Source organism: Centruroides vittatus, unplaced genomic scaffold (genome assembly GCF_030686945.1).
Source record: "Centruroides vittatus isolate TY-2023 unplaced genomic scaffold, ASM3068694v2 contig_926, whole genome shotgun sequence".
NCBI classification, from domain to species: Eukaryota; Metazoa; Arthropoda; class Arachnida; order Scorpiones; family Buthidae; genus Centruroides; species Centruroides vittatus.
This window is the reverse complement of record NW_027122612.1, coordinates 3,611,774-3,635,324: the sequence shown is the minus strand read 5'-3', so window position 1 is coordinate 3,635,324 and position 23,551 is coordinate 3,611,774. Positions and strand designations below refer to the sequence as shown.

Here is a 23,551-nt window from a genome sequence, read left to right as displayed (position 1 = left end):
AAATTACTACTTTAACTGGTTAGAGTTCTTAGTAAATTTTTTAATCATAAACTTCCATGCAGAGGAAAGACTTTCTGCATCCCTCGCATTCAAACATTCTTCCTGTAATTTACTCCTATAAATTTGAATCTTTTCAGCGGTCATCGCCAAAAAAGGGGAATATAAAGATTTGATGATGGCATCATTCCATTTGACTACAGAACCTTGTGTTTGCGCCATTTGAGACAAGACTGTTTCATTAGACCCCTTTCTGATATTATAACTATGTTCCTTGAGTAAGTCCCAAACTTCTAATGGTTACTCCAATATAGTCTTTTTTAATATCCAATTCCATATTCTCGTATGGAATTCTGTAAACTCCCGCTCTTTCTTCTGACTCTATGCTGTCTTTATCATTTCTGAGGATTTTGTATAAATTTGGGGCCCTCTTTATAAGCATTCTGAAACCTTTTTTGTCCGCAACTTCTTTCGTTATTCATACTTTCATTATAAGTAAACTTCACGACTCCAGTCGGAACACTTTTAAATGACCTTTTCTTGATGTTCGCTTCATATTTATTGACCATTCCTAGGACTGCTTTTTCGGTAATTCGGGGTCTGGGCCACGTTCATTATTCTATCTATTTCTTTAATCCTGTCTTGGATTCTGTCACAATACAAAAATACCCTTCTTATCAAAGCTCGAAAAGCCGCAATTTATATACCTAAATGGATCCTTGGATTGGGGTGGAATATACAATGGGCTGTGGTATGATTTAATAAACACGCTAGTGGATAAATGGCCTTTTTTGAACTTGATACTGATGTCTAGAAAATGCACACCTATGGAACTCTTCTGTTCCAATCTTAAACTAAGGCCATCATTATTATCATTGATCTTATCCATAAAATCTTTAATCTTGCTGTTATTTTTCCATATTATATCTGCTAAAATAAACGATATCCTCCTTAAAATTGTGAAGAATTCTTCTTTCTAGTCTCCTAACTACCAATTCGCACAGGATCTCTGAGAGCGGGCTTCTCATAGGGACCTCTCTTCTCTGTACGTCTGCCCATTAAAAGTGAAACAAGATTCATGGCACACCAATCTAGCCAGTTCCTCTACTTCATTAGTGTAAGTAAGCAACTTCGAGTTTTTGCCGTATAAAAAATCCAAAAGTGCGTCCACACATGATTCTATCTTAACTGAGGGATAAATATTCTCGTAGTCGAGAACAGTTGCAACCTCATCCTCCATTAACGAAATGTTTTGTAAATATTTGACCACATTCAGAGAATTAAGTGTAACTAGAGTATCCGTGTCCAGCTGCGATGATAAATATTCATGTAACCTCTTTCCTAATTTTACATTTACATTTAACTAAAGAGTAAGTAGAGCTATCTGTATTTTGTAACAGTTTTGCTCTCTGAGAAATTGAAAGAAGAGAAGGCATGAGATGTGAAGTGTTTCCTAATAGAAACGTGGGTCCCTTGCATTTTTCCACAACCGGTCTTATTTCTTTACCTGTTTTTGTCGTACCTTAGCGAAAGCGAACAACCTAGGTATTCCAGGTCTAGGGTTTCTGCATTTCTTGAGTAAAGGCAAAGCTGTGGCAAGATTAGAGACTTCCAGTTTCCTGTCCCTTCTAACCAAACTTCCAATTATCTTCCTGTTGACTTTTTCACATTCTGTCTTTTCAAAGTAATCCATTAGTGCTTTGTTATAAGTCAGCCTTTTCATTATTACCAATTGCTTACTCTTATCAGCCTTAGTCATCACCAGTTCATTGTGCTTTAACCAATCTTTAGTGAGTCTAATGTCACTTCTTCTAATACCTCCTGTTCGACATTTCTGCCTGTTGTTAATGACCGCTTTCCATCTGTACTACTTTTCCAAAGCATCCAGCCTAACGATGCCTCTTTCAATCTCCTGTGTGGAAGTTTCCCAGTTCATAGCGTCTGCAGGGACAAAATTTGGACTTTTTCCTAGAAGTTTCTTGATCCTTGTTGGTACCTCTATTTGGTCCCACACTTGGAAAGCAATAAGATTATTCTTGGTATTTTTACCAATTTGTTTATGCAAAATCCATTTTAGCTTCTTCACATAATTACTAGTATAATTCTAATGGACAGCTTCAGTTAAGTCAACCACCCTCCTATTAACATCGACTAGTTTTTCAGGATCCTCATTATATATGGCGTCTTCTAAGTTAACGAGTTCATTCAATAATCCGAATTTTCTGTTTTTTGCTATCCGGATAGACTTTTTGAGGCAAGCCAAACAAAACCTGAATTTCAGCGAACGGCATTCGGTCGGAATGCTGATTCGGTAAATCGACATGCGAAACACTCCGTTCTATAAACAAGCTTTTAAAAACTCTAATTCATTTTCATGAATGGTTCGCCTGTATAAGACAGGCGAACCATTCATTAAATATTCATCGCCTAGAATTTATATATAGTCTGTCATAGAAAATGTCTTGTTTGTCTTGCTTTTTGTAAAAACCTACGGTAAATCGATAATCCGTTAATGAACAATTCGCATAGCGAACACAGTCTTGAAACGAATTATGTTCGTTAACCGATCACCCACTGTATATTTAATAAATATGTATATATATATATTTATTTAATAAATATTTTTACAAAATAATCTTTTTTGAAATATTTCAAACCGATTGATGCTTTCACGTAACACACGACGTAAAAACATGACGGGATCGTAACACGTCACGCGTTGTTAGAAATATAATCTAACAATACGTAACAAATTGTTACAATGTTGGCTTTTTCTATTGTACGAGGCCATTGTTAAGTAAAATTTTTTTCGTACGTTCGCGTTTTTCTTTTATTTCAGATTTCCTGTTAAACTTGTGATCAACTAAACTTCAATAATTTACGGAAAAGCGAAGAAGGCTCTCTGTGTTCCGCTTCTTTAAGGCCCGCTCGGGTGAGGTTAGTAGACGCCTCCCGTTGGCGTTTTCTGACTTCATCCGAGCAGGCCTTAAAGGAACGGGACACACGTATATTAAGTAATTAGTAATTATAATTAGTAAATAATTATAAATATTTTCGTTGTGTGAGTTAGGACGAATGAAACTCGACAAGAGATGTCAGTCACTTGTGGAGTGGCATTCGTTCCAACTCTTGGTGGAACTCTGAGGCAGCCACCTCCACGTGGTGAGTTCTGGGTTGTCGTTCGTCTGGAAATGACGAAGGGCAAGCGAAGAGCTGCTTGTTCCCTTTCAATTGAATAATAATAAATGAACATGCCAGCAAAAGCAGAAATTACAAAAGTAATTAAAGTTAGGAGAATTAAGTATCTAACTTCGGTATAAATGGCTTTAAATTTTATCTAAGTGTTAATTCCTTTGTTTCAATCGTGATCGTGAATTTCAATTAACCCGGGTACAAGAATTAGGCCCTTCCCTCTTCCGAGACTAATTAGAGAATTTTTCGATATCTGCTTACCACACCGGGATAACGATAATTAAGACTAACTGCAACTACTAACCAGTGCGTACCACTAACCGGTACCACTAAGTGATAATAAATAACCAACGTTTTCGTAACCTTTTCTGAGTTCTACTTCAGGTTTACTTAATTCCAAAAATAAGCTGGATCTTTCAGAATCATTCATAAATATGAATTCGAACATAGAATCGAACATTAAGACGCTCCCCGTGTCAACTTTGAATACGATGGAGCACTAAATATCGTTGAGAATTTTTAGAAGGGTATAAAAATATGTTCAATTTCCTACAAAAATGCAAAATAATGGCATCTAAAATAGTACAGTTGAAACAGAGTTCTTCGGAGTAATCTTTAACCCTTTTCCACTCTTCCGAGGAGAAATTTCCAAAAATTCCTTCTTAATGTGCACTCTCATAGCATACCATATTAAACGCAGTCAAAAATGCTAAAAACCGCATCTAAAATAGTACAATAGAAGCCGAGTTCTTCAGGGTAAGCCTCTCCCCCACGCGGAGGGGTATTTTGAAAAATGCTTTCTTAGTGTGCATTCTCGTGACGTACCGTAACTGTGAACCAAATTTAAACTTTCAACTCCTAATCGTTTGGACTCTGCGCTTATTATTATTATGTTGGGTTTAGTGGGTTACACTCGGTTGACACCGGCGGCTGTGTACTATGCCGGACCAGAGTCAAGGCATAGCAACCAAAACAAAACTAAAATTAAATAAGTGTGTCAGTGTCAGTGTCAGTATTCAAGAATTTCCTAACAATGTGGCATGTATTCAATATAGTGGCCTTCTGTAGTGTGATGTATGTATTTCTATTCAATTGTAATGTTCCCAGGCTTTTGTGTAGTGTGTGTGGTATCACACCTGTAGAGGAGAGAACAACAGGTACAATAAGCACCCTATCCATCCTCCATAGATGCCTTATTTCCTGAGCGAGTTCTGTGTACTTGCTAATTTTTTCAGTGCATGTGTTTTATATTTATATTGTGAGTGTTTGGAATGGATATGTCTATAATGTATGTGATTTTATTGCGTTTGTCAATGAGTGTGATGTCTGGTCTGTTGTGATAAATTGTTTTATCTGTGATTATGGCTCTGTCATAGTACATTTTGTGCGTGTTGTTTTCCAATACTGTCTGTGGAATGTATTTGTAGATATGGTTCGTGGATGTCTACTAATTTGTGTTTCTTTGCAAGCTCTTGGTGTATTATATTTGCTACTTGATTATGTCTGTGTAAATAATCTGTCTGTGCCAAGAGCTTGCAACCAGAAGTGATGTGTTGTATAGTTTCTGGCATGACGTGACATTTTCTGCATGTGTCATTTGTGAGTGTTGCATCTTTGAGTATGTGTTTTCTGTAGTTTTTAGTATTTATGACCTGATCCTGTATGGCGATCATGAATCCTTCCGTCTCCCCAAAGAGGCATCCCCGAGCTAACCAGCTGTTTGACGCAGTTTTGTCAACAAAATCCTGGGCCAGATCATAAGGATGCCTGCCATGGAGTGCCTTTCGAGCCCACGATTGCTTAATGGTGTCTATGCTTTTTATATGTTGCATTGTGTCCATATGATGTGAGTGTAAGTTTAATGGTGTGTTATTTGAGTCTGCTAGAGTTACTGCTTTATGTAATTGTGATGTTTCTTGTTTTTTGTAGAAAAACTCTCGCAGTGACTGTATTTGTTTGTAGTGAAGGTTAACTATGTCAATCAGGCCACGTCCGCCATCTTTACGTGGAAGGGTTAATCTTTCTGTGGCGGATTTAGGATGATGTTGTTTATGCTTAGTAAGTGTTGTTCTTGTTTTCCTTTGGAGTTGCTCAAGATCTGTGTGAGTCCAATGTATAACTCCAAAAGAATATGTGAGTACTGGAATGACATATGTGTTTATTGCTTTGACTGTGTGTTTTGCATTTAACTGTGTTCTGAGAATAGCATTTAATCCTACTTTGGTATTCTTTAATTAATCTTTGCTTTATTTGTGTATGTTCTGTTAGTTTGGCCTGTTGGAATCCTAAATACTTGTAGAACTCGCCCTCTTCCATGGATTCAATAACGTCTCCATTTCCAAGCTGCAAAATCTTCTTTCTTCAGGATTCCTTTTTCTATGTGAAGTGTTTTGCATTTATCTAGGCCAAATTCCATTTGTATGTCCTTGGTGTATGAATGTGTGATTTGTAGGAGTTGATGAAGTTGTTTTTGTGTGGATGCATAAAGTTTTATGTCATCCATGTACATGAGATGTGACAGTGTAAACTGTGTTGTTTTTTCATGTCTGATATTGTAACCATATTGCGTGTTGTTTAACATGTTGGATAATGGGTTCAGGGCTAAGCAGAACCAGAGAGGACTCAAGGAATCTCCTTGAAAAATTCCTCGCCTAATAAAAATTTGCGTTTGTTTGTATGGAAGTGTTACTAACCCTGAGATGTAGTGTTGTTCTCCAGTGCTGCATAGTGTTTTGAAAGAATGCAATGAGTGATGGATGTATTTTGTACATGTGTAGAATATGTAGCAGCCAACTGTGTGGAACACTGTCGAATGCTTTTCTGTAGTCTATATATGCCATGTGTATGTTTCTGTGTTGTTTGTGTGCTTGCCGTAGAATGACTGAATCTATGAGTAACTGTTCTTTGCATCCCCTGTGATTTCTACGGCAACCTTTTTGTTGTTCCGTTAGAATGTCGTGTTCTTCAACATGTTTGTATATTTTGTTTGCGAATACAGGATGTCAATAATTTGTAGAGTGTTGGAAGACATGTAATTGGTCTGTATTGTGTGGGGTCTGTGGTATTGTTGTTTTTAGGTTTCATGTAGGTGATGCCCTGAGTAAGAAAATTTGGCATGTCTTGTGGATTGATGATGATGTGTGTTAGGTGTTTAGCTAGTTCCTGGTGCAGTGATGTAAACTTTTTGTACCAGAAATTGTGAATGTTGTCTACACCAGGTGTCTTCCAGTTGTGTGTTCTGTTAACAGTGTATTGGAAATCATGTATGTTTATTTCAGCACAGGGCATAGTTGGTATGTTGTGCAAGTTTCTGTTCTCCTCCTCGATCCAGCCTGCATCAGCATTGTGCGTGACAGCACTGGACCAAAGAGAAGACCAATAAGTTGTGAGTTCTTCTTCTGTTGGTGTGCCACTGTGCTGTGTATCAGTGTTTGCTTTGTTATTAATTTGTCTGTAAAAGAGTTTTTCATTGTTTGTAAATAATTTATTTTGTTGTTTTCGTAGTGTACATGTTTTGTATCGTTTGAGTCTACGTGCTTTGGCAGCAAGTTTTTGTTTTAGTGTATCAATGTATTCTGTAATGTGTGTGTTGTGACGTTCATGTTTTGTGTGTGTTTTTATTTTCTTGAAAATGTTTTTGAGCTGTTTCCTTAATTTGGGTGTTATGTTGTTTTTGTGTATTGTGTCAGCCTGCCTAATTGCTGTCTAATGTCATTTATTTGTGTTTCTATTCTTCTCTGCCAGGCAGGCTTGTGATAGAATTGTGTTTTCTGTGTATTTGTCTGTGATTGTACTTTCAGTCCATGTTGTGTCACTACTGTGACTGCCCCAGCATAAACTAATGTATGAATGTCTGAGAGTGTAGAAATTGAATGAATGTAGTGTGGTAGTAAGTGAGTGTTTACATAATTTAGTGTTTTTCCTACTTCCTTCGACGTGTTGATTTTTGGTATTCGTGGTCTTTGTGTGGGATCTGTGCCTGTATATTTAGTGAGTGTTTCCTGAAATATAAGTGAGAGCATATTAACTAAATCCATGTCTATGTTATCAGTGATGGATGAGGAAGTGTCTGTAGTATCATTAGTGGTAATTGTTGTATGTGTGTTATTATCAATGCTTGTTACTGGATTATCCTGACAGGTTACATGATCTTCATTAATGTTAGATGTTTCTGTCTGTTGATGTATTTGATCAGCAACCTGTTGTTTGATAAGTTCAAGTGTTGTTTGTGGAATAAGGTTGTTGTGTATAATTGTTCTTTTTTGATCAACAACCCTTTGTTCGGTGACAGTGAGATGAGGATATTGTTGTGTGAATCTATGGTATAGTTGTTGTCTGTATGCTGTCATGTTTGTTTCGAGTTTTGTGATCGTGTAGTAAGTACGGATGATAAACTCGTTCATTTCTACTGTCCATTTCATCCGTTGGCGTGGTTTTCCAGCCTTTGTGGTCTGTGGATGCATTGCCACAGAAACACCAAGGCTGGGTTGGTTCCTCACATCTGTTGAGGGCATTGCAGTAGCCATGCTTGGGCCGGTGCTGCTTTCGCCACCGGTAACCAAGGGAGATTGTGGCCTATTTTTCGAACGTGAGCCTCTGCCTAACCCACGAACGCGGACCTTGTTAACCCGGGCGACGTCCGAGCCGGTATCACATTTAGATCTGGTTACTACCATGATACATATCTCCACAGAATGAAAGTGTGACATTTCTCTTGTATTGGAAGAAATCAGATCAAAAAAACAAAAACGTTTATTTGATTATGAAAAAACAAATACATGTATCCGTATAAATACCTCCGAAACAAATTACTTTAGAAACTATTTTTAGCTATATTAGGTGGAAAATAATCTCTACAGAAAAAAGATTTAAACAAATTGAAGAATATGGTGCCATTTTTGATTTTCTTTACAATATTCCTATATTAAAGACAACAAACCAGGACGACCTAAAAAGCATTGTATGGATTTAGATTCAGCAGTAAGGAATTGTGATGATTTAATTTAAAAATTAAAGTGTTTTGCAGTAGCATAGCGTAGGTGATCGAATCCGGACGGGTCGAAAAATCCCCAGGAATTTTTCGGGGGGTGGTCCGTCCGGATATGTCGGTTCCCGTCCCTCACCACCCGGCCGCCCCATTGTGGGCCTGGCCGAACCCATAATGGGCTTGCTATAAGAGGCCCTCTTAGTGCCCACTGGGCGGAAAGAGTTAAAAAAAAAAAAAAAAAAAAAAAAGCATAGCGTAGGTTTCAGCCGCCCGAAGCAGATGCCAAATATGCCGTCTCTCCCCCTACAAAATATGATATTATTATAAAGATAAAATTTTCTAGAGCGGGGAAAATGTTAATAGCGCTATTAATATCGATTGTACCAGTCATTTCTTGCTCAATAGCCAAAATAGCCAGATTGCTCAATAGCCAATTTTTAGCATAACTCAAAGCGCCCTCTACCAATTCCTCTCGTTTTTCTGTGAGTAGCGTCTGCAAAACATTTTTTGAGCACACTGATGCACATTGAGTCCCTCTGTTTGTAAATAATTTTGGGCATCATTGCCTTCATGCAGTACAGGTTTTCAGAAGCCCAAAAACATAGAAAAGAAAATGATTGCATTGCGACTAGCAAAGTTCCTGTGCGTTTAAACTTTCGTCTGCCTCTCTCAGTTTTTCTAGAGTTGTAAAATAACTTTATAATGGTTCCATGTCATATCTATTGCTTCAGCTCTTGCTCTCCATCGTGTATTCTGAATCCTTTTTTTAATGTCTTCCCTGTAGCAGCAATTAGAACTCCCCACGGTGTGTGGACATGGAAAGGAATGCATAACAACGTTCTAATGTACCGAAGAAAGATACGGAATTCCTTTCAATTGAAGCAGCCAGCAAACAAACCAGGTTTAATTAACAAATGGTTTGAGCAAGATACAAATTCAGCTTTGGGATTTATGTCTTTGAGCCGGACGTTTTCAGCTTCACTGCTTTTGCAGAGTTGGATCTCCTTTAGTCTCTTTAATATTAATTCAACGATAGGAATTTTGCCGTTCCTTGCAAAGCACGGGGCGGGAGCTCCCTTTGCCCCCTATGCTACGCGACTATTGTATTGTGGTATATGCTGCGCAGTAATGATATAACTAACGCGACCCCATTACAATGTTTAAAGATTTCACTGAAATCGAAGCACGGAGAATAAATTTTATGATATAATTCTTTTTTTTTCCTCATTTTTGTCTCTGAATTTTTTACAACTTCGTAACAGTTTAATTAAATTATATAATTTATGTAGTTTTATTACTGTATTTTTAATATTCGTAGATTGAAGAAATGTCTTTACTTTAAATTTATTTTTTTTTAATAAAATAGTGGTAAAAATTATATAACGTATAATTTTTAAAGTCCGCATTTCATGATTGTTCCTGGCCCTGCGGTCGCTAGCGGCGGCCCTGCGTTCAGCCATATAAGTACTATTTTTTGTTTTAATTTTTGTTTAAATGGTAAATCCGAATAAATGGTTTTTCGTAATTTGTAACAAAAATCTATTTTACTATAAATAAGCACTATAAAAATACTTTCGAATATTTTTGTTTGATGTTTTCTTTTACTTGAAAATTGGAGCACAGAAATGACGAAAGCGTTACAAATTAGGTTATATGATAACTGGACGGTATATATTTTATATTAACTAATCACGTGCCAAGTTTACACTTCTTAAATTTTGTAATTTATAAATTATTTTATCATCTTATTGGGTTAAATCTAAAGTTCACAGATAAGCTATGTTCCCATCAGATATTAAAAATAGGAAAATATTAGTTAAAAAACTTTCGTAGAGCGCCTCTAGCGGAGAAATTATCGTCATTTCGTCATCATTATAATCAAACATGTGTGTGCAAAGGAGCATTATTTAGTTTTTAGGTTGTTGAAAATAAATTACGATTAAAGTAAGTAATTTATAATGGAATTATTGATTTTGTGGTTTAAATACATTCAAAAGTTCATAATTTAGTTCATTAATATTTTTCTATGATACAATTGAATAAAAATATGATGCAAAACTGAATCAATAAATTTTTCATTCATTTCCAAACAGCTGATCAAAACAATGTAAAGAAATCAAGCAAAACTTCTAATGTATTTATTTAATGAGATAGTTTAAAGAGAGGATATTCAAATTACTGCAGAATATTTTAATCTGAATTGAATACATTTGTTTGAAATTCACTTTCCTGATTATTTTCTAAATAAATTCTCTTCTAATAGGATGGTTATTATGAAATATTCAGATATTTTATAGTTGTGAAGTTGTATCATGTAATATTTTTGTTGGATATTTAATTGCTGAAGTGAAAATGAAGTTGCATCTTCTTGACAGAAGGTTGTAGCTCTTCTCTGTCTAGCATAAGAGTGCAACTGCAGATGCGAGCTAGCGAGAATATGTGACGAGATGATTCACGCTCTGTTTCTTGCTCTCATTTATTATGACCACACAGACGAGAGCGAGAAACAGAACATGAAATGTCATCACCTCTTCTTGCCGTATATTTTTGCTCGCTCTCGTCCGCATAGTCGCACCTTAACATTCATCCCCAATTCTATTTAGTCTCTCAAATAGTATATGTGATAGTTCTAGTATTTGTCGTTGATCTGCTTTGCTTGCCACCTTAGTCATACTATGTCAAAGCCAATCAATCATCAAAGAATTTATACAGTGCATAAATTGCAACCTATATGGCCTTACAATTGAATTGAAACAGATAAGCAATAAAGAGGCTCATTTTTTGCACGTTAATATAATATTCAATGGTAGTGGATATGACACCAAGATATACTGAAAACCCAGTGCTATCCCAATATACATCCTTGCCAACTCCAACGACCCATACAGCTACAAAATAGCAGCTTTTACAGTGTTTATTAGAAGGGCCTACACACACTGTAACAAAAAACAAGACAAGCGGAAGGAAGTAAGAAAAATCGCAGGAATTGCTGCAGACCACAGGTACAATAAAAGCCTAATATATAGAATGGCAGAAAAACAAGAAAACCAACTCAAAGCCCTATTAAATAGGGTTCCAAACAAAGATCCACAACAAGATACATTGCCCTACCCTATGGTTATAACGTATGAACACCCTATGCAGTCCCTATATAAGGAACTTGGAGCTCACACTAACACAAAGATAACTTATAGACATAAGCCAGATACATTCAGCATGTTAAGAAATGAGAAAGATTGAGTGGAAGTCGAAAGATTGCCAGGAGTATATAAAATTCCTCTAAAAGATAACAGGTTCGATAAGGACCTCAAATATGTCGGATCTAAAAAACGATCGCTCAGACAATGCCTCCGCAAGCACAAAATGGACATCGAAAAACAGAAAAACAATACTGCTTTAGTGATATATGCTAATGAAAACGGCATTACACCTGATCTACAGAAAGTGGAAATGATCACACAAACCCGGCATATAAACCAACTGCGAAATCTGGAGGCATTAGAAATTTTTAAAGCAGACTGCAAAGGCCTGTCAATCAATTTTAAGGAAGAGAAACAACTATTGAGAGCGTGGCAGGTGATTTATGATGCAATGCTATAACAACTAGCGCAAGTGCACATCTTTCGAATATTTAAATTTTAAAACATTCGAAAAATATATTCGAGGATAGAAAACATCGGAAACTGGAAAACTTGAAAATTAGAATAAAACCAGAAAATATTTATAGAACACCTGAAGAAGACCCTAAAAAGTGGGTCGAAAATGTTAGTGATACATTTTGAGTTTTTAGCTGCAAAGCTATACAAGGTTAGTGAGACGTATTTTGCTATTAATTTTGAAACGTTCATTAATGAAAATGTGTTCATGTGTGTTACTAAATTGGGGGAAAATTTAACAGAAATATACATCATGATAAAAAAGAACTTTTGAAGAGGAAATTCTCTCATAAAATATTACAAGTGGCATAATTTAAAACTGGATGAATCGTTATGATTTATACAACTAATGAATAGCATTGTTCGTCCATTGATAAACAGTAAAAATGTTGAAAAATTTAATAAATTATTAGTGCAAATATTTATCAAAAATTCCATCAAACATGTTGATCTTAACATTTTATGACAATTACATGAAGCAATTTGCTTAAAACATCTGAAAATGATAACAGAAAAATTAGATAACCTATCAACACCACCAGGTATATATAGCCATTGCAACTGTCTAATGAAATATGATACAACTACTATTCTGCAAACACACTACACTCTCCTAATAGCTTTTTTTTAATTGACCAAAGTTGAAAGTAACTACAAAAATAAAATAATTTGAGTTAATGGAACTCGTACAAAATAAATTAAAGAAAATTTGCAAGTCCCGACAAACTCATTTTTACAAATGTTTCGTGAAATGAAGAAACCATCACAGAATTAATATTAATAAATATTTTAAGATTTAATTTACTGTAACTGAGCTGTCTTATTAATCAACATATAAAATATAATAAAATTAGTAACAACTTTCTCCTCATTAACTTTCATATAACACATTATTTAAGTATTTCTGTTTGTTAGTTTCTTGATTAAATTTATAATATGTATCTTTTTTTCAGAATGTTGAAAACGTTACAAATAAGTATCCGAAAAATGAAACTACATACTGAATGCAAAAGGTATTCTTCACTTATAACTGGAACAGAAAAATTACAGTGTTATTGTCTGTTACAATTTTCAAGAACTTATAAAGGTAAATTTATAGCTTATAAACATTCCATTTATTTATCTATAACCATCCCCGATGACAGAGGGAAGGCGCTGTAGCAATGGAGCCTGAGGGTCCTTTTCTTTAAAGTAAAATTTTTTGCTTCTTTGCAAGGACATATCATTGTAGTGTGGAAGAGGGAATATGGAAATATTTCCCCAAATAAAAAGATTGGTGGATCGGATCTAGTTGGGTTGTTGAGTTTAGTGATGATGATTTATCACCGCCACTAAAACCGACTTTATTTGGGAATTAACATTATTTAATTTCCTATATATACAGCTTAGATATCTTGCTAAAGAAATAATCTTTCTCATCATCAAGTCAGCATTGTATTTAATAAATTGTTTGTGATGATGAAACACTTTGGTCTTGAAAAACTCCTCTTTGCTAAACATTTAACTTCTACATCTGAGTTTAGTGTATTTTTTGTTTTGTTGATAACTGTAGAATAAGTATTTAATACTATTTTAAAATTATTTAATTTGTTGCTGCTCTACAATGGTTACATCTAGAAATTTCTGTTCAAATCTGCTTATACATAATCGTCATGTTTACAAAATTACTTTTAGTTGCTTAAATTTTAAATTATCTTAAATAATGTACCAAATTATTTACAGTTTTTCCACGGAAAAAACTAGATGTTACTAAAATTTTTACTGAAAGGAATTTCATAACTCCTCTTCGAGCCATGAATGAATATTTATTAAAACCAACGTAAGTTTATATTTCATTAAATATTATTTTTGATCTAATCACTTTAATTATAACTATGTTCGTTAATCATTTTATATGTAAAATTTCTTATATATTTATACATAAACATCATAAAACCTGATAAATTTGTAGAGACAAACAACTACCGGATTACATCGGGCTACTTTTTCACAATTATATTTAAATAATTACTAAATAATTTGTCACTAGAAGAAGGCATTAGGTGCCATCTCTTATTAAATTTAATAATTATAATTAAGTTAATATTTATTAAATAATTTAGAATATTTTGGAAGAAAAGAATTGGCAATGTAGCAGGACAACTCCTGCTTACTGTGTGGATGCATTGCAAGTTACACCACCCAAGCTTCCAGTCTGATTTCTTCTTCCATATGTAACTGAGGATGGTGTCCAGAATATTATATAAATATGCTATAACCATCCTGCTATAAGTCAGACTGGAAGCTTGGGTAGTGTAACTGGCAATGCATCCACACAGTAAGCGAGTGTTGTGGGTTTGAGTCCCGCTCCATTGCAAATTCCTTTCTTCCTGAATATTCTAAATTATTTAATAAATATTAATTTAATTATAATTATTAAATTTAATAAGAGATGGCATCTAGTGACAAATGATTTAGTAATTAATTAATTAAATATAATTGCAAAAAAGTAACCCAATGTAATCTGGCAGTTGTTTGGTCTTATATATTTGTTTAACTTGTACTAATATAATTAAATTCATCATGGAAACTTTTTGAAAATAAAAGTATTATATCTTTGCTGTGTCTTCTATTCCAGAATATTATTTTAAATCAAATTTTAAAAATTTAAAAATATAGTCATTTTTAATAAGTCAAACTATTAGACCATTAACATATATAGTTAATTTAATAAGATTTAAACTTTTTGAATGTTAATTATTTTACCATTAGAAATAATATGCAATTACAAAATAATAAAATATTAGATATATATTTACATATTTAATAATAAAGAAAATTCTAACCTGATGACAACTGTTCAAACTCTGCGTGCCATATCAGAAATCTTGACGTCGGCGAACACCTGGCACAGGTTAATAAGTGGTTAGTAACGTGCCAAGGTGTATCCTGGGGGAAGTTACAACCAGAGTGGATCCCCATTGTTTCCTCTGGTGCGCGATGTTACGCGAGGGGAAATGCCTTCCGGGAGGTCTTGTAAGGGAAACTGCCCCTATTTAGATGTTACAAACGTGGAGAAAACCCGGAAAACTTCACATGATCAGCCTGTCCGTGCGTGGCACAAACTTGCGACCAAATTCCCAGTGTTTAGCGACAGAACTGCTCGGCCACTGGTGGGCTGCTGTTGAAACAGTAGAGAATAAAAGGAGGAACACATACCACAGCCTCAAATCAGTCCTGCAACATAATTAAAAGTTCTACAAATGTTTTCAGTATACTCCTAATACCTTTGTCAGGTAGAAGTCATTATAAAATGGAATGTTGGAAGAAGAACCAAGGCAGAATTAAAAAGTTAAAAAGCCAACACATAGCAAGTATGCATATTATTTGATTGGAAGACCATTGAAAAGTATAGAACTGTACATTGCTTGCCAGGCATGGGACACTTGCTTCTCATCTTTGTTGTTGATACAGTGACCCTTGTGTCCTTCCTTTCATACATTGTCCAGTTCTATTGAGAGAAGAATTTATGTGATTGAGAATATTAGTTAAACACTGTAAATTCCTTTAGTGGGTTAAAATAGTAATATTTGCAGATATGAAATAAGATTGATTAAAGTCCCATTGTTAAATCTTTTTAATTATTTTGAATTTTCTTCACTTATCAATGTTAGCCATTCACAAGGAAATATGAATTTTACTATATATTGGCAACATCTGTCTACAAATATCTTAGCTCTCTTGGAATAGAAATGAGAAACTAATAGGAATTGATTCCCCTAGCATAGATCTATTATTTAATGAATTAAAAATAGTCATGTTATGTAGATTATGGATGTCGTTTTCATTTTTTTTAAAATTGTAAAATTGTCTTTTATAAATTTTTCTACATTTAATTATACTGTGTCTTAATTATAAAATAATTAAAGTATTAAAACGAATGTTTAATTTTGTTATAATTTATAATGATTTATTCGTATTGTTGGTGATTGTTTTATAACAATTCAATCTGAATATTTCAGAGATTTAGAGGAATTAAGAAAAATTCAAAGACGTAGTCCATATGAAGAAAGTCCTCCCATAAACGTATATTTAAGAAAAGATGTCGAATTAAAGTAAATCTTTTAATGCATATCTGTAAAAATGATGAAATATCGTTAGTAATTTATATAATTTTTTGGTTATTTTATAATTACAATATATATAAATTTTTATAAAATTTTAAATATTTATTTGGAATCGTTATTTAAAAGTTTTATACTTTAAAATAATACACTGACATAAATATTTTCTTACAACTAGCACTAGATTTTTATTATTAAATATTACATTGTGAAATAAAAAGAAAGTAAAATTATTTTCATTTATAAACAAGTTAGCATTTAAATTGCACTAATTTTATTAATAAATTTTTCTTCATTTTTTATCAATAAATCAAATTTAATTAACTTAATAATATATTATTAATTACAATAACTGGATGAATTTAGTGTAAGGAACTAAAACTGTTAATATCTAGCATAAAATTTACTGTAGAACAAACGTTTCTAGATGACTTAACTAATCATCGTCAGATTCTAATCAAATAAAAAATAAGTGTAAGATTCTAGAGCTACAGTTACAATCTATAAATGTTTCAATTAAAAAATGACTTTACACATTAACTGTTGACTATGAGTTAACTTGTAGGTGATTTCTTTTAGGAGACATCCTATGAGTTACCTTATGAAACATAATCTGGCCTATATACAGATCCAATATGAACATATTCGTAAAAAATAAATGTTAATAATGAATAGTGAACATTTTTTTATAAAATGAAAACCATTCATGCCTTCCCAGCAAAAGGATTTACATAACAAACGTTTTTGGTTTATTTTATAAACCTGCCTCTGGTTTCAAATTATAAAATTCTGAAATTCAAATTTAATAAACCAAAAATATTTATTCCATAAACCCTTTTGCTAGAAAAGTGTGAATTGTTTTTATTTTACAAGTTATCTCTTCCAGTTTTAATTTTGGACTTGCATTATCAGTTTAGAATCTTATACTTTCTATGTTCAATTGAAACCTGATGATGACTAATTAAGCTTAGCTAAAATCATTTTTTTTAGCATAAATTCCATTTTAAATATTAAAGATTTTTGTTTAAGAAATTATTTTCTAAAAATATTGAATAATGCAAATAAAATCATATTTCAGTTTTAGAAAAGTGAATTTTTTCGACATTTTATATAAAATTTTTTAAAATAAATTTCTATTATGGTAATATAAATTAATTCAGATTGAATTCTCTAAGGTTTTCAATTGAAGAAGTAAAGATAATTAAGTGAAAAGACAAAGATTAAACCTTAAAATTTATCCAAAATATTTATTTATTTGCCTTTCAAAAAGCAAAGATAATATCATGTAGACAGGGAAACTCTTCTTCTAAATATACATTAAATGAGAAGATAGATAAAAATTCATGAAAAATAGTATTATATAAAAATTATAAGTATAGCATCATTATATAAAAACCATTTAAGTAACACTTCAAATATAATGATTTTTAGATAAAGACTTTACTTTTATGAGAAAATAGTGTATTAAAAATGGCATATTCAGATGGATTTATACTTGAGTGAGGAGCAAGCAAACTGGATCTGTTATGCATTTTCAAAGAAATAAAGAAGGAAACTTCTCTTATTTTATTTGTTGATGATGATTCATATTTTATTATTATAACTTTTGCTTTTAATCATATTAATTTTTTGTTACATTCTTGATAGTTTAAGTAAACTGTATTAATTTTATTTAGAGCTATTGAAGTTTGGGGAAGCATGGAAGCTTTACAAAGAGAATTAAAAAAGAAACGAGAATTAGAATTGAAAAATAAAGATGGTTAGTTAAACTATTTTTTCAATATTATTTAAAATTTTTTAGTTTAATACATAAAATACAGGATGGATGGAAAGTAACTGGACATTGAGAAAATGCTGTAATTTTTGTAATAATAATGCAATCATAATGAAATTTGTGTGCATGTACATCAATAAATTGAATTTTATAATTTCTGCATAAATGATGTGGGCAATGACTGAGAGAGGATGTATATGAGGTAGCATAAAAGATGACCAATTGCTTATCTGTTCAGGAAAGAGTGCGGATCGCTGCACGTTATGAGGTGTGGAAGTTGGTGGTTGTGTAGAGATGATGGCCATATGTTGAAGGGATGTCATGCCACAGTCTGTCTGGAAACAATCAAGAATTGCTATTCAAAACTAATAACCACAGATTTCATTACAGATGTGTAGAGAAATGGTCATCCCATCCATGTCACAATTCCTGGTCATTTGAGGAAGTTGTTGGATGGTGCTAATGTGTACATTGAATTTTAAGGTATGCATCTGTATTTCCATTTAATAAAGTATATATCAAATACTTTCCATTAAGCAAGAGAAGAGCAAATTATGTATAAATACTGCTATATTTGCAAGCACTTTCGACATGCTATAAAACATCGTCCTCAGGCAGACAGTCTCAAATAAATTTTTGCAAACAAAGATTTTGAATTAGAACTAACAGCATTAGTCCTTTAGAACAAAAACATCATGATGCTCAGGTATTGCAATCAGAGGAGTCTGGTGTATGTTTGGGAGACCCTCTTTACCGTTTTACTAAATCTGTGCAACTCCCCCACGTTTGAGATGTCTGCTATGTGGGTCAGCTTGTATAAAAGATTAAAACATCATCTCTAGCTCCTTCTCGGCACCTATTCAATCTTGGTGCATGTGCATTGTCACAACACGCATGTCAATTTAAATTCTTTATGTTTAGTTTGTTCTAAAGGACTAATGCTGTTAGTTTTAATTCAAAATCTTTGTTCGAATAAAATCAAAAATTTTATTTGAGATTGTGTCTGTCTGAGGACGATGTTTTATAGCACAAAAGCACTTGCAAATATAGCAGTATTTATATGTAATTAACATCTATGTGATAATTTTCATTATCTTTGCATTAGAAACATAAAAATTATAGCAATTTCTCAATGGCTAGTTATTTTTCACCTACCCTGTATGTTATTTACTAAATATTAATTTTCTAATTTAATATTTTTATTTTTCATAGATATAATAGTATTTTTCAACTAATAAACTATTTATAGGACATATTAAAGTGTTTCAGATATGTCACATGTAGAATTTTATTAAAAGTATATATGTCGTGCATTTACAATATTGAAAAAAAACTTTACACATCATACTAAGAAATGATATAAAGACCATGTTTTTGTGTGTATAACTTCTGATACCATTCAATCACAGTTTATCTTGCAGAAAATTGCCTCTTTGTATATTTTGTATCTATGGTACAATGGCTATTTTATAGTTGCAAGTTTGTAATTGCGATTTAAAATCAGGATATAACCCACATCTCTTTTCAAATTGTCTTTCAAACATGGATAATCTGCAGCCTATACAGGTGAAAATATGGTAATAATAAAAATGATGATACACTATTAAAATAAATATAAGAATTTAAAGACACATTATTTTACTATTTTTATTATATAATATTGTTTTATTAACAATCAAAAATTAAGCAAATTGCTTATTGGAAACTTAGGATGGCCAGAACAATGATGGAAAAATTCACTGACTCTTTGATTTCCTTGAACAAACAGTCTTTAATTCTTTATTTCAATATAATGCCAAGTATTAGTGATAGTTAACAACATGTAGAAATAGCTTTTCTTTATTAGATTAGATTAATGATGGTTAATTTAATGATATTGTCTTATTTTTGGAAAATTAATTGTATTATTTCTTGTAAACTTATTAAATTAAACTTTTTATAAAAATTTATAAGTTATGTTGTGTATATAAGCACTGTGCTGAAAATATTTGCCATATTTTTTCAGAATTTTATCAGTAGTTAATTTGCTCTTTCTTCTGTCTTTTTATCTTTGTTATATCGTTCATAAAAACGTTATGTATTATATAAATTTTGTTGCATATGGTGCACTGTTATGCTATTTATACTGTATAATGATAGTACAAAAAAAAGGAAAATTATTAAGATATAAATAAGTACAATTAGTCAATTATTTTTTTTTTTAATTCTGTTTTGTTCATTGATATTAATTATCATTTATAAGAATATGCTTTTTATTAAATAGCTATATTTATATATACAGATATTTTAAATGTTAAAAAAATATTGAAGGATTATAGTCGTTCAACTGAGGTTAAAGAAGAAGCAAAAGTAAGATATTTTTGATCTATTGAATATTTTCTTCAAATATGATTGTATTTTATATTGATAAATAATGAAACTTATTTTAACATGTTTTTATTACGTAGTTGAAGTGGAGTGTTAGCGAAGCTTCTTCTATGAGGCTTATAGAATTGCATTCGTTCTCAAAATCTGTTCAATAGATTTTGATTAAACTTTGCCATTTTCCATTAATTGTGATGCAGAATCAAAACATGCAATAAAAAATGGGGGCCATGACTTTGTTTTTGAGATATAAGGTCATTTCACAAGTGCGTGCGACAAAGCAATATTTCACAAATCGTGTAACTTTGTTGTGCGATGTTTCATGGCGACTAGCACATCTTGTATGGGTTTATAGAATCGAGTTCGTTCTCAAAATCCAATGGATCAATTTTGATAAAACTTTGCCATTTTCCATTAATTGAGATGTCAATTCCAGAATTGTAATGTGGGTCCATTTAAATGTAAAAACTCCAACAATGAATAGCTTAACTTTCCCTCCAACATTTAAAATTCTGGTGGTGCTATCTGATGATATTTCATTGAAAAAACTGTTTGCATTTTTTATTATTATAAAATGGCAAAAAGCTTAATATTGAGAGTAGGGATGGGTTATGTAAAAAAAAATTGTAAATGCTAATAATGAGTAAAATTATCATTAAGTCCAACCCTACTCAAGATATGATATACGACTCCCTTTATTTCCTCACCCCTTTGACCTTAAATCATCAAAATTTAATAGCATGAATCTTTCTAACACACAAACCTTCCTGCAAAGTTTCAAAAATTTTTAACGGAAAGCACAGGAGTTATTAAGCTTCAAACAGGGTAAACAAAATTGTGCTTCCACATACAAACATCCATACATAGAGAAATTACTCTGAAATGCTTTTGCATTTCTCAACATTTCAAGTTCACCTAAGTCCAGAAATGTAAAAATCTTGGAGAGGTCATTTTTTGACCGATTTTCATACTTTTCCTTTGTTATATATAACAGAGACAGGAAAGTAAAAATAGGGGTACATGACTTCGTTTTCAATATACAAAGGTATTAGTGACAATGTCCATGCTCTCTGATATGATGAGCACACCTGATGGAATTTATGCCTAGGGGTTGAAAGTAAAAACAGGATTACCTGTGCCTAACAGAAAACAGGCACAAAAAACAAACAAAACACAAGAACAAAGCAATTGCCATTGACTGCTTTGTTCTTGGATTGTCTCTCTATACCTGGCCAGCACAAGGATAGTGTCTCCTATGGCCTGCATGTACGAGAATAGTCTCTTTTGTGGAGGCAAGAGCAAAGTTCACTGTCTGTGTCTGTTGGGTACCGTACAAGAATCACCTGTTCTGTTTGTAACAGGTGTAGGGATTGCTTTTTTCCTTCCAGCTCCGCTTCAATTTTATTGTGATACTACAAACTTGCACGATGTCCTAGTAATAGATTAAAAACAAACAAAAAGTTAATAGTTAATGACTGTATTAGCCTCTGCTAAATAAGCTTAAATATTTTTTCCTATTATTGAATGCAGAAAAGGACTTTTTCAAATTCAATAATTCCTAGAGAAATATTCTGAATTTACTTATCTAATTACTGTAGACTAATCAATGATCATTTTGATGACTTTCATCAAATATTCAGTAATAAATTCATCGTGAACTATTTAATTATTGAAGATAAGAGAGCGGAAATCAATTTAGTTAAAGAGTAAGGCAAAAAAATTGAAATTAAATGGAAATAATGAACCAGTATAATAGCAAAAATTGCTATTTGTTCATATAGAACTTTGCAGGTTTTTTTAGAAAGTAGCATTAGCTAAGCATGTGTGTGAATACTCAAATAAGTAAATTTCTGTTAATGTAATTTAATATATAATTCATAATTTTTCTTACCAGTGACTGATACACACATAGATACAGAACTTATATATTTCAGTATTTGAACACATGTTGAATTATATATAATTCAACATAAGTGCAACAAACTAGGATTAATTGTAAAAGAATTAACCATTATAGCAACTGGACTTACATTACAGTAATTATAAATCTATGACATCACACAATATAATTAAGCATTGTTATTATTTTTTTTTTTAAACAAATACAATTGCAAAATATATATTGAAATTTAGATTTCAGATATTTTGCATTAAATTCTTGAAGTATATATGTATTTTATGATATGAATAACAATTTATTTTATTTCAGAAAAGAGAAGCCATATTAAGAGGATCTGGGAGAGTAGTCATGACTGCAGTAATGATGTATGTAATTCTTAATGAAATTTATTTAATAAATATTAATCTGAATTTTAAAAATATGAAATATATAAATATATTGAAGCTACAAAATGCCTTCATTTCCCATTGTTCACAACATCATAAGTGAAAATTGTTTTTGGACTGTCACTGATGTTGTGTACAATGGGAAATAGACATTTTGTCACTTCAACATATTTATATATTTCATATTTTAATGTATATACTGTTTGCCAAACTTTTAATTTTAATTAATCTTGACATTTATAACGTTAATAAATTTGAATTTACTGTAATTGTTTCTTTATGAATCATTTTAAAATTTTTTATATAATAATTTCAAGTTAGTTATATATATATATTTTTTTAAATTGTAGTTTGCTAGAAATTTTTTGAGAAAATGTTTTGATAGTAGGAACATTCCAGTATGAATCAGTCTCGGCCATAACTGATGCACCAGTGAATGGTTTAATAAGCTTTTACTGGAACGTTTGGCAATCTAATAAAATGGCTGGAGCAAAAAGTACTATATTGGATTGAAGACTTTTATTTTCTCAAAATAACTTTGGGTTATAAAGATAATAGTAACAGTGGAGCAAATAACGTCATGCAGGCAGCCATATTGCTTCATCAGAGCTCACCATATCTACTGACAAGCTTATCGAAGAATATTGGAACACATTTTAGTTCATCACAGTTTACTGATATGGTTCCAGTATGCATCTGTTCTATGCATACTGAAATGTATCCAATTACATATTTGACATTCATGAAATAAATAGATGAATTTTTCTTTTTTATGAATTATTCTTAGAATACTGGGATCAGTCGGTATAAGAATTAATCATTATACAGGCCAGATGCATGTAGTACTTATTCTGATAATGATTTGTTTTTGTTAGTTGTTATCAATAACATACTTTCTTTTTATAAAAGCTGTTCGATTTGTGTAGTTCCTCCCAAGATTTAGAAATAAAAGACCAGAATAAGTATGCAAAATGGTACTTAAATGACACATTAATACATCATTTAAGTAATGCAAAAAATATTAAGAAAAATTTAATAGCAAATAGTAGACTTAGAGAACATGATTCTTTTATTTCATTAATGTTATTATGTGTTATAATAATTTCATGGCTATTAAAATTTATCTATCACAGTTAAATTTCAATTTAACAGACAAAATTTCCAGTCCACATTTTTATATATGTAAAAATTA

At 32.0% G+C, this 23,551-nt stretch overlaps 1 protein-coding gene across 1 annotated transcript in view; it reads left to right on the top strand.

The window, feature by feature from the left end:
• Positions 1-23,551, top strand: part of ZnT49B (Zinc transporter 49B) — a 197,083-nt gene that overhangs the window by 151,364 nt on the left and 22,168 nt on the right. Inside the window, exons 2-8 of the mRNA XM_067281825.1 lie at positions 10,088-10,120; positions 12,786-12,919; positions 13,555-13,651; positions 15,834-15,926; positions 17,612-17,694; positions 19,991-20,058; positions 22,283-22,338. Coding sequence (XP_067137926.1) covers positions 12,787-12,919; positions 13,555-13,651; positions 15,834-15,926; positions 17,612-17,694; positions 19,991-20,058; positions 22,283-22,338 — 530 coding nt within the window. The 5' untranslated portion in view covers positions 10,088-10,120; position 12,786. The remainder of the gene's footprint in view (positions 1-10,087; positions 10,121-12,785; positions 12,920-13,554; positions 13,652-15,833; positions 15,927-17,611; positions 17,695-19,990; positions 20,059-22,282; positions 22,339-23,551) is intronic.